At 44.2% G+C, this 14,398-nt stretch overlaps 1 protein-coding gene across 1 annotated transcript in view; it reads right to left on the bottom strand.

Moving 5' to 3' along the window:
- adamts7 (a disintegrin-like and metallopeptidase (reprolysin type) with thrombospondin type 1 motif, 7) overlaps positions 1-14,398 on the bottom strand; it is a 447,398-nt gene that overhangs the window by 384,940 nt on the left and 48,060 nt on the right. The window contains exon 4 of the mRNA XM_084337494.1: positions 11,359-11,555. Coding sequence (XP_084193620.1) covers positions 11,359-11,555 — 197 coding nt within the window. The remainder of the gene's footprint in view (positions 1-11,358; positions 11,556-14,398) is intronic.

Genomic DNA, 14,398 nt, shown 5'->3' with positions numbered 1-14,398 from the left:
AGCAAAACCGTCAAATCAGAACAGCTTAGTTGAGTGAGGGAAGATCTTGTGAACTCGAGACTAGACTGATGAGTCAATATGGTAATTAGAGACACAGACCCATTGATACTAACCTCTATTCATATAAAACAATGATAAATACTGGAAAAAGCCATTTATAATGCATGGGACCTTTAACGTCAATCACCTTTTCCTCTAACAGAATAATGACCTATTTTGTCATTGTCAGCTTTGTGTGTCTAATTTATATATTTCATGTCCAGTTTAATCACCTATACATTGTATTGTGGGAACGCAAGAAAGGATGAAACGGGAGACGGTAGTCGAGTCTTTCCTTTTACTTCCCAACATAAATTACATACATCCAACAGAGTGCAGAGACGTTAACGTTACTACTCGAAAGTGACAGCAGCCAGCTGACAGCTGACATAATATAGGTTACCAAATACACACCCCGTTCCCAGAATCCCCAGGCTTAAAGGAGCACTCACTCCGCTCCTCAAGTCCAGTGAATGTCTGCACCAATTGTGCGTGATAAGTGAGTCACCACAGTATATTACTATTGCACTTTACTGTTACATATTTTGCACTTATTTCCGTTGTACTGTACTTGTGCTGTATAATGACAATACATTTTAATCTAATCTAATCTAATCTTTAAATGCAGTTTTACAGACTAAATTACTGGTAAACAGAAAAGGGAAAAAAATCACTATAGGCGATAAAAGAAAATGTACAAAGGCTTCACTTTTTTTTGTAAAGAAAAACAGCAGGGTACGTAATCTATTACACATTGTCCATATAATGTATTTTATTTTGTCTAAACAGCAAACAAATGGCTCTCCTTTGCCCTAAAATAGTTTGACGTATGTTAATATTAGTGCTGTCAATAGATTACAAAGAAATCACTAATTAATCTCACAATTTTCTGTAATTAATCTAGATTAATCTAGATAAAAAATAGCATTTTTCTACTTAAGACCGAAGCTTGTAACAGATATTTACTTGAGTAAAATCAACACAAAGAAAGTATATTTAGATTCAAAGACTATTTTAATAGCTTTCTTTGAATACAGTTTCTCTCCTGTGAAAAACAAATGTTCAACAAAACCATCAACATTGACTCAGCTAGACCTCTTTCTTATATCCGCGGCACTAACAGAAATAAAAACAACCCAGGCCTATGTTAAAGTGCAGATTGGCTTAGAGGATGATAATGTCTTGTATGAACTACCAGTAATATAAATCATTAACAACAAAAATGTGTTCCATCTTCATGTCAGATGATTTTCAAAAAGGTGCATGAGTCGAAGAACAAGTAAATATACTGCTGAAAGTTCAGAACGTTGAAGATTTTTCACTCCATAGATTAATCTAGATTAATTTATTTTAATGCTTTAAATAATTTAAAGGTCCTGTGTCTTATAAATGGCCTTTTCCAGTGTTTAGCATTGTTTTATAGCAATGGGGGTTAGTATCAATGGATCCGTGTCTCTAATTACCATTTTGGCGGATTGCTCTAATTTAGTTGAGACAATCTCCTCCCCCAGTGAATTAGGTCATTCTGATTTGAGGGTGCCGACAGACAGCAGAGAACGAGAGAGAGAGAGAGAGAGAGAGAGAGAGAGAGAGAGAGAGAGAGAGAGAGAGAGAGAGAGATAGAGAGAGAGAGAGAGAGAGAGAGAGAGAGCGAGAGAGAGAGAGAGAGAGACCGTGTGCAGGAGTGTGTGTAAATGTGTGTGCGCGCGGGGCTGGTGTGGGTCTTCCCCCTGGGATATCACTGTCAAAAGTTACCAATGCATTGTCCTGTGGGATTATGCCCCCTGCAGCGAAATTAATTAGTATCCCCCTCAATCTTTCTATCTCTCTCTCTGTCTGCCAGTCGCAGACTGTGGGTGACTGTCACTCAAAGCGCTAATGGGTGGAGGCCAGCCAAAACAGCTTGGAATCCTGAAGTCGAAATTTTTTGCTTTTGAGTACTTTATAAAAAATATAAAACAATGAATTTTTTGGAAAAAAAACTTTACAGATTCAGACTAACAGGAATTGTGTAAATTTGCCCAAATAGTGAAAGGAATAGCAATAGCAATGCATGTCCCCTTTAAATTAATCTCCAAAGTTAAAGCATTTGACAGCCCTAGTTAATATGCATCATCTCTTCTTGGCAAGCCCTCAAACAGTGCTTTCACATAGAAATGTTGGCTCATCTTACTCGCCTGAGTTTGACCATTAACTTGAATAATAAAACAGCAAAGCATGTGTGTGAAGACATGGTCTGAACAGTAACATGTGTTGACATTTACAAAAATGTATCCTAACCGGTTCAATCTGTACAGACCACAGAGCATTCAGATAAATCTATTTCATATACATTGTGAAGAGTATGCCCATGTTTGCTTCATCACATTCTTTGCCTCATTTTGCACTGCCTAGATCCATCTTGTGTAGTGATGCACCGATGTGAAAATTGTGGCCGATACCGATAACCGATATTAATATTTCTGTTCTGGCCGATACCGATATTTACCGATGTCGATATCTCTGTATAGAAAAAACTTTTTTATGATAATCAAATAAAGAGCTATTTTCCAAAACGCATATTTCTTTTACTTTTGCAACTTATTTTCAGAAATTACTGATATTTTGAAACTATTACTATTACTATACTAAGGCCAAAACATGTAAAAAGAAAAAAAAATAACTTTTTATACCAGCCTTGATATCGGATATTATATCGGCGGCCGATATATCGTGCATCACTAATCTTGTGCCATTCGCCTCTTATCATTGACGTTGCATGTATTCGCATCACCTCTGAATTTCTGTTGGCAGCCGATCTGATTCTGAATGCAATTTAACATGTGATGTCACATCCACGTAGAGCTACAAATTCCAACTCAAATACATGGAAAAAGTGACCCAGGGTGATTTTCTAGAAATATTTTTCTAATTGGGAAATGATGCATTACTCCAAGAAATAGCTCATGTTGATTTAAAAGTTCATAATAGCATTGTATGAGTTAACAGAATGAACCCAGGACATTGTGTATGTACACGGTACAGTAGGCTATGCACCAAGCTTGATGAGCCACCAGAACACCCAGGTCCCCTACATTTTCTCTCAGCACCAGCTTAATTTGTTAATTCCCTTAAGGCGAGACACCCCAGGTGAATAGGCAAATATAAAATAGATTTTGTTATATTTTGCTTCCTAAACATGTCTTCTATGAAACTAGTGACAATAAAACGTCAATAACACACATTATTGTTTATTTTACTTCATTTTGCCTTATTGCATCCATAAATGTGCACATATTTAATGGGGAAGTGCCTCATTTGCATATATAAACATAAAATTCAGAAAACTTGCAATATATTTTTTCTTAGTTTATATGTACATAACAAACTGGGAAAGTTTCATAGTGATATCTATTCAAATATGTTTTGCCTATTAGGGGGTACTACATTGTACTACACTGTTTGTAGCCTGTGTGTAGTTCTGTTCAGTTCAATAACATTATTATTATTATTATTATTATTATTATTATTATTATTATTATTATTATTATTATTATTATTATTATTATTCAGTTATCAGACATGTGTTTAGGTTGTCTATTACTAATGGTTTAATTAGATATTGCATTTGCAAATATCTGTTTAAAAAAAAAGTATGGCATTTTACAATACAGAACTTTGAAGGCGTTTTCCCAAAAAATGAGTTTTAAGAGTTTTTCCTCATACTCTGAGCCAGAAATCTCCACTTCAGTAGCACTCACATACACCAAACCTTCCAGTTCTATTCATATCTATGTTCTGAAGGTATTTACAGAAGGGTTTGTTGATATTTGCATTCATACCCTGATTTATATCACGTTCTATTCCTAAAAACATGGCGAAATATGGAATTTTACCATAAAAATGGACTGAATGGAGTATTTTCTGATTTATGGAGTGATAAAAAGAGATATCCAAAATCCCCTCTGTAATAACCTTTGGCTCTAATATGTCAACAAAATGAAACTATAATTTTGAAAATGGCTTTATCCAATGTTCAGATTTCTGTCCTGGAATTATATGCAAATTAGTGCATATTTAAGTAGATCATGCCTCATTTGCATATTTAAACATACAATTTCAGAAAACTTGTAATACAAAAAAGTCTTGTCTTAATATAAGTAATCAACTGGGGAAGTTTCATTGTGATATCTATTAGTTACATTTTTACCATAGTCACCTGTAGTGTCTCGCCTTAAAGGGGAACTATTTTACTATTTCTTTCACTATTTGGGCACTTTTACACAATTCCTGTGAGTCTATGGAACACCTCTGTAATATATATATTTTTTTTATTCATTGTTTTGTATTTCTAATCAAGTCCTCAAAAACAGCATTTTTCTACCTCAAGATCTCGAGCTGTTTTGAGCCTGGGCTCCTAAACCACTGAGCACCGTCGTGTTCGCCTGAACATTAACATGCAGCGGTGACTATATGACATCACATATAGGCACATTTTCAAACGACTCAGTTCAGTGAGGGTGAATATTGTGAGAGGAGAATTGGAAGAATGCGCCAATATGAGAATTTTGAGACATAGATCATATTAATATAAGTTCACATAGCTAGGAAACAATGCTAAACACTCAAAAAGGCCATTTATAAGATAGTTCCCCTTTAAACCCTTTAAGAAAAAGCAGAGCACCGACGTAAGTGCTGAATTTCCTTAAGTAAGAATGATATTTTATTTTTACATTATTGTCTCTTCTCACAAGCCTTTTGAGTTGAAATTGTACTCCTGCGATGACGGTCCTGAAGATACAATTAGGAATAAATCTATATTGTACAATAACTACTGGGGGGGGGGGGGGGCATTATTTAACCAACCTCAATATGGGTTCACCTATGGAAAAAAGAAAGGTTGGGAACCTCTGCACTAAGTTCACACAGTAGAAACAACAAAAGCATGAACCTCTTTTAAGGTTGACAATGTTGAAATAGTGTCAACACACTTGGAGCTGCTGTTCATATGGATGATGATGCCATAGCTGTTTGTTTGGACTTGGCTGAGGGATTGTTTCTCTCAAACCTGAGAGATTCTTTCTCCCCAAAAGCTGTACTCTTTGGGTATTTTCAAGTTCAAAGGAACATAGGGGGACTTGAAAACTAGAACCAACAGAGGATGTGAAGGATAATGGCTGCTTCCTGCAGGTATTATTGTCTGTTATGGTGGCCAAACCATGAGCTCTTCTGTCACTGAATTCCCCTTCCTGATATTCTGTCCTTTGCCTGCCTTTACAGCAGCTCTAGCCAAGCCAAGCATAAAGTAGTTAGGAAAAAATTGTCTAATGCAGTCGAGACAAGAGGTCAGCTCCTTTGGCCTCTGTCCAGGATGTGGTAATAACACAAGGGTCGGCAAGCAGGACGTTGTAGTTATTTGTAACAAGGAAGAGAAGAGGATGAGCTGAAGAGGATGAGAGGAAGCAGCAATACGAATTAAACATTATGTCATTGTGCCAATGGAATGAGCGGGTGGAAGGATTAACTCTTGCGGGTGTACAGTGGGTGTACAGTCTCACATGTGCAATCAGGATTTTGCTAACTGGATATTCTGATGATGATGTCACAGTGGCTACTGGCCATTGAAAGCTATAGAGTTTCAGAATTCTAAAATAGAATTCTCAAAAAAACATTCCAAAAAGCATCTGAAAGCACATTAAACAATGGGGCAAGTTTTGAGTATTTGACCTGGAACTCTGGACCCTATCATACTAGCTCTGGTAATACTAATTGGCTTACGCTTAAGGTCCCCAGAGTTTGCACTGAATTAGGAAAATCTGCTTTTAGCTTCTGTGCCTCCGACACATGGAACGCTTTGCAAAACACCTTAAAACTCAATACGTTAATATCCATTGGTCAGTTTAAATCTATAATGGTCAACAGTTACAGTACATTTGGTGAAAATGAATATAGCAAATTACCCTCCAAGATCACCATCCCTACTGTAAAGCCTGGTGCTGGCAGCATCCTGTTCTGTATCATTAGGGGATCCGCTCGGCATCACTCATGCACTGTCCTCGCACGTGCACGCGCACTGAATAAAATTCCACAAATGTACCTTTAATACCAGTATTCGTCTGACCACACCCCTCGTTAGCTTACCTTCATAAGCAGGTGTGTGGTCACCTGCTCTCCTCCTTCTCGCTTTCACCACAAGGAAGTGCCTCGGTAGTACCCCACTTGACGTGTTGTTAGTTGAAAAGAGTTGTGATGAGTTTACATTGTGCTTAGTTTTTTTTTTCTTTTTCTCTCATAACTGTTCAAAGGAAAAACCTAAGTCATAATGTCTTTTTCGGAGAGTAGACCCACTCTTCACCAGCGGTTCTCCATTCCCGCCTCCGTCGTGCGTTTTGGTGCGGGGCTGCTGCCACTTTCGTGGTTGCCGACCCAGCCCAGGAGGCAGCCGATGGGTAGTTTGCCTCTCCGAGGAGCCGAGGCATCGGTGCCGTCGCTCCGGCGATGGCCTGATCTCGACTCTGGTTCCTCTGGTTCCAGGGAATCGTCCGTTGTTGAACGGTCGGTTGTTTTGGGTCCGGAGGATTTGCGACGCAAACTTTTGGCGTCTGCCCGTTCACGTCGCAAGATGGTGGCATGCAGGCGCGAACGGCCTGGGTTTGGGGAATTGCTGGAGACCAGCGAGGATGCGTCCGGCTCTGGATGTCCGATGGAAACTGAGGACTTCATGGAAGAGTCGGACGGATTCTTGTTTGAAGGTCCTGTGGAGGCGAGTATTCCTCCGAGGGGGGAGAAATGGCTCCTTGGGACGCCTTGTTCGAAGATGTCGAGGAACCACCTCGGCCTCATCAGCAGGATGCCCTGCTATCAGCCACATCAGACTGTGGCTCCTCAATGGGTCGAAGCCTGCTGCATGTGAGGGATGCGGGTTCGGTGGAGGACGGTCAGCAGGGGGAACTGCGGGCTTTGTTTCCCGAGCTCATGGCGGTAGCTGCCGCTGCAAACGGCGTGCCGCTGCCGCTGCCATTGCCTGCTCCTGTCCCTGACGATCTCATAGGTCATCTCTGGCAGCGTCGCCCGGTGAGAGGGGTGGATGTTGTCTACCCATTTTTCCCCTCAATGGGGGCCTATGTTCGTCAGGGTCAGGCGGTTTCTAACATCAATGGACTTGCCCCCGCCTACGTACCAGTTACGCGGGTGTCGGGGTTGGTCAAAGGTATGAGAGAGGGCGTGCCACGGCTTGATAGGCCGATGGCCGCTCTCCTCTGTCCGGATGTGGTGTGGGAACCATTATGCAAGCCGGTTCTCCATGGAAGATCGGCTAGGCGATTGGCATATTGGGGTGACCAGTCATTTATCGCTGGTACACAATCGCTGGCTGCGGCTTCTAACATCGCCCACCTGGCTAGATTTGTATCGGGGATAATGACGGGCGGCATGGATCTGACCGAGGTAAAATGCGATCAGATCACCCAGGCGGCAGGAGCTGTCCTGCACCTTACCCAGGTGCTGGCCATAGCCTCGGGGAAGACGCGCGCCCTGGCCACCCTGATCCAGCGCCACCTTTGGCTGGAGCAGGCTCGAGTGCCGGAGAAGAAGAGAACCCCTCTTCTGACGGCCAGCCTCTCCGATGCTGGACTGTTCGGGAAGGCCCTGCAGCTGATGACCTCAACGTGCAAAGAGATGGCAGAGGAGAGATCCGTTCTCCAACCCCATTTTCCGCCTCCCGTCCTTGCCGGTGGAGTCAGAAGGCTTCCATGACGTCGAGCTCCCTCCGCGGTGCCTACCACTGCCTCCGCCGCCGCTGCTGGCCCCTCCAAGAAGGCCAGGAGAAGAGACGGCGCTTCTGCTACCGCCGGCCCATCCACGACCGGAGGAGACGGTAGGGAACATCGAGACCAGCAGACAGTTACCTATCGTCCCTCCGGGGCTCCTCGGGGTGGCAAGACTCGAGCGGCGCGAGGTGGCAGACACCGCTAAAAGTGACTTTTCCCTCTGTGTCCCCTCTCCTCTACACCCTCCCCGGCCCCTCATGATTATGTTTTTGTGCCGTTGAAATAAAGAGTTCCCCGATATAAGGGGAACTGTATTATTGGCTAAACAAACTGTGTGTTTCTTCAACAAATCATATGATGGGGTTGCGTAAATGTGAATCTGCACTATTACATTGAGGGATGAGTCATGTTGTGTTACAAGATTAGGCAAGGTCTGCAAGCATACACTCAGTCGTAGGAGGTTCTATTAGCCTGACGCTCCACATGCAGGTAGAAACTGGTGGTATTTACATTGCTTGAACAAAGTAAATGTGTCCCACAACGCTGTTGTGTTAGTTGCAGTAATACTCGTACACACACGTTCCACGGCATGGCCGTTACTCTCTGTCAGCGTTGCTATGTATGACATAGAAAGCGGGTGTAGGATTCACACACATACGACTTGTTTTGTTATAAATCCTGTTCACATTTGTGGGTAGCGGGCATTGTATTAGCTTACGCTATACATTGGTATTATATCGAAGGTTTCAAAATGCTACAGTTGTTATTATGTGTAGGGAAAAAGGTTTTTTTGTGAGGGGGTGTCGAATAAACCCCTCCTTTCCACTTGGTTGGTTTAGGAGATTTTTTCTCATTCTGCTGAGCCAGTCAGGGCCGAGTCGTTCGAACGTCTTGGCAGGGAGGGGGGGGGGGGGGGGGGGGGGGGGAGGGTTGTCCTGCCGACTCCTATTACAAACAGGAGCCGTGTACAGGGTTTCCCCCCGTCATAGCAATGTTGCTATGGCGACGGCTTCCGTGAGTTAAGATCTTTACGTAAGGTTGTGGTGTTAAGGTGTCGAGTTAGAGCGTAGGGCTTGCGGGTCTGCTACGCTCGATTTATGTGTAAACTTGAGTCAGTTGGTCACGTGACTCACAGTTGGCATGTCTTTTTCACAACTACGACTCATGTGGGAAGGCTTCTGGGAAAGTTCGGTCTGTACTCTCTGACAACAGGAGTGACTGGATGTAAAAAATAAACAGTTTTTTACTCCCAGCTGTGCAGTTGGGTTCATACGGTTGATGCTTCTTCTTTATTATTATAAAGAGTTGGATGAATCTATATGAATTGGAAATGGGGGACCCTGATGGTAACAAGAATAACGTCTTTCTCAGGTCTGCATCCCCTTAACAGTTGTATGTATTGAGCCGTACTGTATTGTACCCATTCTGCAATCTGTTGAATAAAGTTTTCATTCATTCATTCATGGAGTTGGTTGCATCCCGCCCCTCTTGTCGTTCCCCTGGGCGCCTTGGGGATTCAATAAGATGGTCTACATGGCCTATTATTGATGTGGATATGCCCGACGCACACATAGTGCTAGCTCGGGATGTTCTGCTGGACATTAAGCAACTGACTGGCGCGCCTTGGTTGCTTGGGGTTAAAACGGCGTTTTTATAAAGCAATTGGGATGGGGGTTTTTCCTCTTCCGACGACCTGTGTGGTTGTCGACGGGTTCTCGTTCATATCAGGGGATGATAACGGAATGGATCTGGACATATGTAGAAGGGTCTCACGCCCTGGGGGTGGGCCACCGGGCGCGGTTCGCACCGAACGTCTGGGTGGCGCCTTCTTTTCATGTTTAAGATCAACACGCATATCTGCCCCTTCTCCTGGAGTTGGCATGTCGGCGTGGTTAGGGCACGGGACTGGTTCTGGTCACGCTGGTCCGGATCAGTTAAACCCGTTGTCCGCCGGGGATGCAGATCTGCTGTTCTGGTACCCTGAGGGACTTGGGGTTTTTTTCAGGGGGAAAAAATTCTAGGTCGGTCCGGGTGTCACAGGGTTAAGCGCTATGGAGCCCTTGTTGGGTGCATTGTATTCTACACTGTCGTAATGGCTTACGGCCGTGCCAGCCTGTACACGCCCGATCTCGTCGGATCTCGGCCGCCACGCAGGTTGGTCTTGGTTAGTACTTGGTTGGGTGACCTCCTGGGAATACCAAGTACGGGGTGTTGGGGCTGGTTTTCCATTCTTGCGCTCTTCTCTTACGCATGGCGAAGAGGGGTCTGTTGGAGTGGTCTTTGACCTCCTCAGGGGACCCTGTGCTCCCTGTATCACCGGGCCCGGTCCGAAGTAATGTTTTCGTTGACCCGTAGGCCCGGGATAACCCTGTTGGAAACTGGAACACGGGTACTGCGGCAGTGCCGCAGGTATGTTTTGGAGTTTTTTTTTCCTGAGGGGTTATGGGACCAACCACCGCATAGGGTAACGACTGGGTGGTTGGTTCTCTGGTGTGTTGGAGCAGTGTCAACTCCCGGGTTAACCGGTTGAGGGTGCCCCTGCACGTTCATGACGTCTGCCAATCGTGTCAGCCTTCTCTGCCTCAACCCCTCTGGGTGGGGGTTTTTAAATGGAGGCTTGGTCATGCAACAACGCCAGCATGCGCCCCTTCCGCCGGGGCGGCTGTGTTCAGCTGTCCCCTCTGGCGCCTGTCTCGTCCGCAGTCTCCACGCTCGGGTTAACAGCCTGTTGCCTGGTTTTCCCCGGTGCGCTGCCTGCTTCCGTTGGTTACGGCCATGCCAACCTGAACACGTCCGATCTCGTCCGATCTCGGAAGCTATGCAGGTTCGGGCCTGGTTGGTACTTGGATGGGAGACCGCCTGGTAATACCAGGTGCGGTATCCTTTTTTGTGGGCTTACGGCCATGCTGACTGCCTGTTCTGCAGGGTCAGTGTGCCAGGCGGTGTACTATTGGGGGGACAGGGCCCGCTCGGCTGAGGGGCCTTTGTCCGAATACGCTGGCGATGTGGGGGGCGGGGTCATTAAGTGCCCACCTGGTGGGGTCTTGATGCTGGCATCATGGACTTCTCCGGGCCCCCGTTCCAGGGGGTCCATTCCCTTTGGTGGGTCTGGGCCTTCCTTCGCGCTCCGCTGCTACGGCCTTGCCACGGGGTTGGGTTTGCCCTTGACCCCGTGTTTCTGGGGGCAGTAACGAGGTTGTTCCCTCCGTTCGTTTCCGGGTGGCATGCGGGTTGTGCGTGTGTGTAGTCGTGGGGTCAGGATCACACTACCTCCCCCAGATTCTTCCCTCGCTGTGCAGGCGCCCCCGACCGAACTGTACGAGTCGCTGTTTAAGACCAGGACCCACCCCACCGGCTTTCCCACCCGCTGACACTGCCAATTGTGTCAGTATGGACGGCCGACCAAGCCGGAGGTACCGCAGCTGGATTCTATCCCACTGTCTCTGCGGTGGTAGACAGATTATTTGTATTTTTGCACAATCAAGGCAGGCTTGGCCACCTACATTTCACTGCATGTCTTGTGTATGTATGTGACAAATAAAACTCTTGAATCTTGAATATTGCCACTTACAATATTCATGACAGCCAGCACATAACTTTCCACGCCCGTGCTTCCATGGTATTCCACCATTTTGGAGTCGGCCACCACCAGTGTCTCCACCCACTTCTCCCTGCTGACTGAGCGCTGGCGAATTCTTCTCTTCCTCCTCTGACGACGCTCCCAGCGCTCCCGTTGCCTCTCGAAGCGCTCAAAGACTCCATCCAAATCTGCAGATAGGAGCCAGAAACAGACACCCTTGACTTTTAGGTGATTGTTGAGGTTACAACACATCTTTTAATTTTTGGTGGTTGAATCAAGGATTAAAAGTTCCTTTTTGTGTGAAGTAGTCCCCCTTTAAATATTATTCTTTCATTCATACATTTTAGACTTCTGGTTTAGAGTTTGTGGGATCGCCGCAGGGCGTCTGGTCGAGGATGAGGCATGAACTGTCTTTTACACCACCAGTCAACACACTCCACTCTGTCCAGTTGTCGCTATATGGTTCTATATAAAGGAAGCAGTAAATAACTATATAAATCAAACTATTACTAAGCTGAATTAGCATATCAACTAAATATCAATAATAACAATAAGACTATAATGTATACAATTGCTAGATAATATCTCAGTAAATTAAATTAAAACAACCTATTAGTACTAATGAAATTTGTCATTAATTCCATAAGACATAGAATAAACATTTACAGACTTTCTTTTTTTTAATGGTTCATTTGTATGTTCTTGGTATCTGATTCTAGGGACATCTATGGATTTCAGGTAATGTATTCCCAGTGTCAGAAATATTGTGTATGTTACTAGGCTTGAGTAAATTGTAATGAACCAAAGGAGAATATCAATTCAATTATATATATATTTTTTTATCTTTGACTGTGAATAACACCATGCTAAAATTTACCAGACCTGAAAAATCTAAGCAAATGAATAAAGGGAAGATGATTAAACAGAAGGTTTTGTAGATACAGTACTGAATTCTGCCATCTGGACACACGCAATTTGAAATATGATTATAGAATATCAGGCCTATAAATTACCTTATTATGGCCAAGTCGCACATCTATGGATCAGGCCAAATCTCCCCTTTCCAATGGCAGAATTCAATCTGGATTTAGTATCACCAGGCGTGATTCACAAGTACAGTTACTTTTTTATAATGTACATTTCTCCAAAAAATTTCATCAGATTGCAACACCGTTTTTTGCTAGACGTTCACAGAAAGGTAGAGAAACTAACTGTGTTCTGTATTATGGCAATAACATTCAGGTTTGTGGGAGATAATCCCGAAAAATAAGAGAAATAAACAATTGAATCCAGAAGTCAGATGATTGACAAGGGCTGGCGTGAGCTGGGTAGGGTAGTTTTTCGAAATTCGAAATTCCATCAAAAGCCCTGGTTCTCTTCCTTCAAAAGACTACACTCACTTTTGGCTGCGCCACTTCCTCCCGTCAATATGGGCCGGTTTCCGACTCAATGCCCTGAGATTTCTATAATCATATATTTCACTAATAACAGTTACAATCATTGGTAAACAAACGTAATGCTGAAAATATAAGGATAAGGATAAGGATATCTTTTATTAATCCCTCACGGGGAAATTCCAGTGACACACACATACAGCTCATCGTCTCATTAACACATTGTCCGCCGGGCATTGTGCCCCTCTCATACCACTCTCTGCCACCACTCTAAGCCTATGGAGATGTTCACCTTCTTTGCATGGCTATAACTTTTTAAATTGTATTGCTAAATTGACATTACTATGGCCCATTCAACATCGATTATCTATCGTTCAGGATGTAGGAACGTTATACTTTTTCATTCATAGATTCATACGAAAATACCGTCTAGAATATAAATATGTTTTTATCGTTTTCTGCAGTAATTCCTAGAACGTGAGTTATAGGCATAACCGCATATAGATTATCAACTGCCGTTTGTTGCCGATACACGCTATATTAAAAATTTCAACTGTACATGATCCTAAACGTTATGACTCATCATGCGTGGATGAACGGGGGGGCGGGGTGTTTATAATTCCGTGATCGTCAGTAAATGCTTTATGTAGTATGGGTGATATATTGATCAGAGCAGTTTGCATTAATAATAATAAACAAACACGCTGAAAGTAACGTTACTGTCCTCTTACCGTTCGCCGATGAGACTGGAGGAAAATGATCCCACTTATTTGACGGCGATCTACTAGATCCATTTCCAGTTTGTATAATAATAATAAACGCCCAAATCATATCGATTATTGAGTTATGGCAGCGATCCATATACACGGATGTGTGTCTAGAGTCCCGCAACAATATGTGAGTGCCGGACGCATTTCCCAGATGCACAGAGATCACCAGAGATCCATTTCTGGTTGTAACTCGCCCGATCATCCACCAGGCGGCAGTATTGAAGCGTTGCCAAGTTGTGCAGGCTCCCACTGTAGCAGCCGAGGCTGGGTGAGGGAATTATGAATACCATGGCGAAAAAATTAAATATGATCTCAATAACGTTGTACGCCGTGGAATGGCAGAATTCGCATGACCTTGAAACCCGTTGTACGACGTTATTGGCGCCCAATGTGTTAACAACATCATATCACAATCATAAAATGTTTACAGTAACAACGGCACAACATAAATTCAAACAGGCATGTACATTTGTTGACACATGTCGACTACAGCATGCCTGAGACACCATATGCGATAGTCGGCTGCAGCAACACCGGGGTGTCGTTGCACCAGGCGGGAGGGAGGGAGGATAGATTGTCCAGAAATCACAGTTGCAGCAACGGGAGGGGCGGGGATTTATGACACTAACTACAATGCCGTCAGCTGGGGGATAGGACTTTGGTGATGAGACAGTCTTAGGCTCCCCCCTCCAGCATGCGTACTAGTTGGCTGCCGTCACCATCACGCGGGAGTGGCGCCGGGCGTACACGCGGGAGGGGGGATTGGGTAGGGATTGGGGGTGGGGGAGGCCGCTTGCCACTCTTATCTCCCAGAGGGCCTTCGACTCCAGCAGCTCCCTGGTTCGACCTTGGTCCAGGAATTTGTTT

The sequence above is a fragment of the Notolepis coatsorum genome (genome assembly GCF_963971535.1).
Source record: "Notolepis coatsorum genome assembly, chromosome: 20".
Lineage (NCBI taxonomy): Eukaryota > Metazoa > Chordata > Actinopteri > Aulopiformes > Paralepididae > Notolepis > Notolepis coatsorum.
Note: the sequence above shows the minus strand (reverse complement) of the source record. Positions and strands in the feature narration are given on the sequence as shown.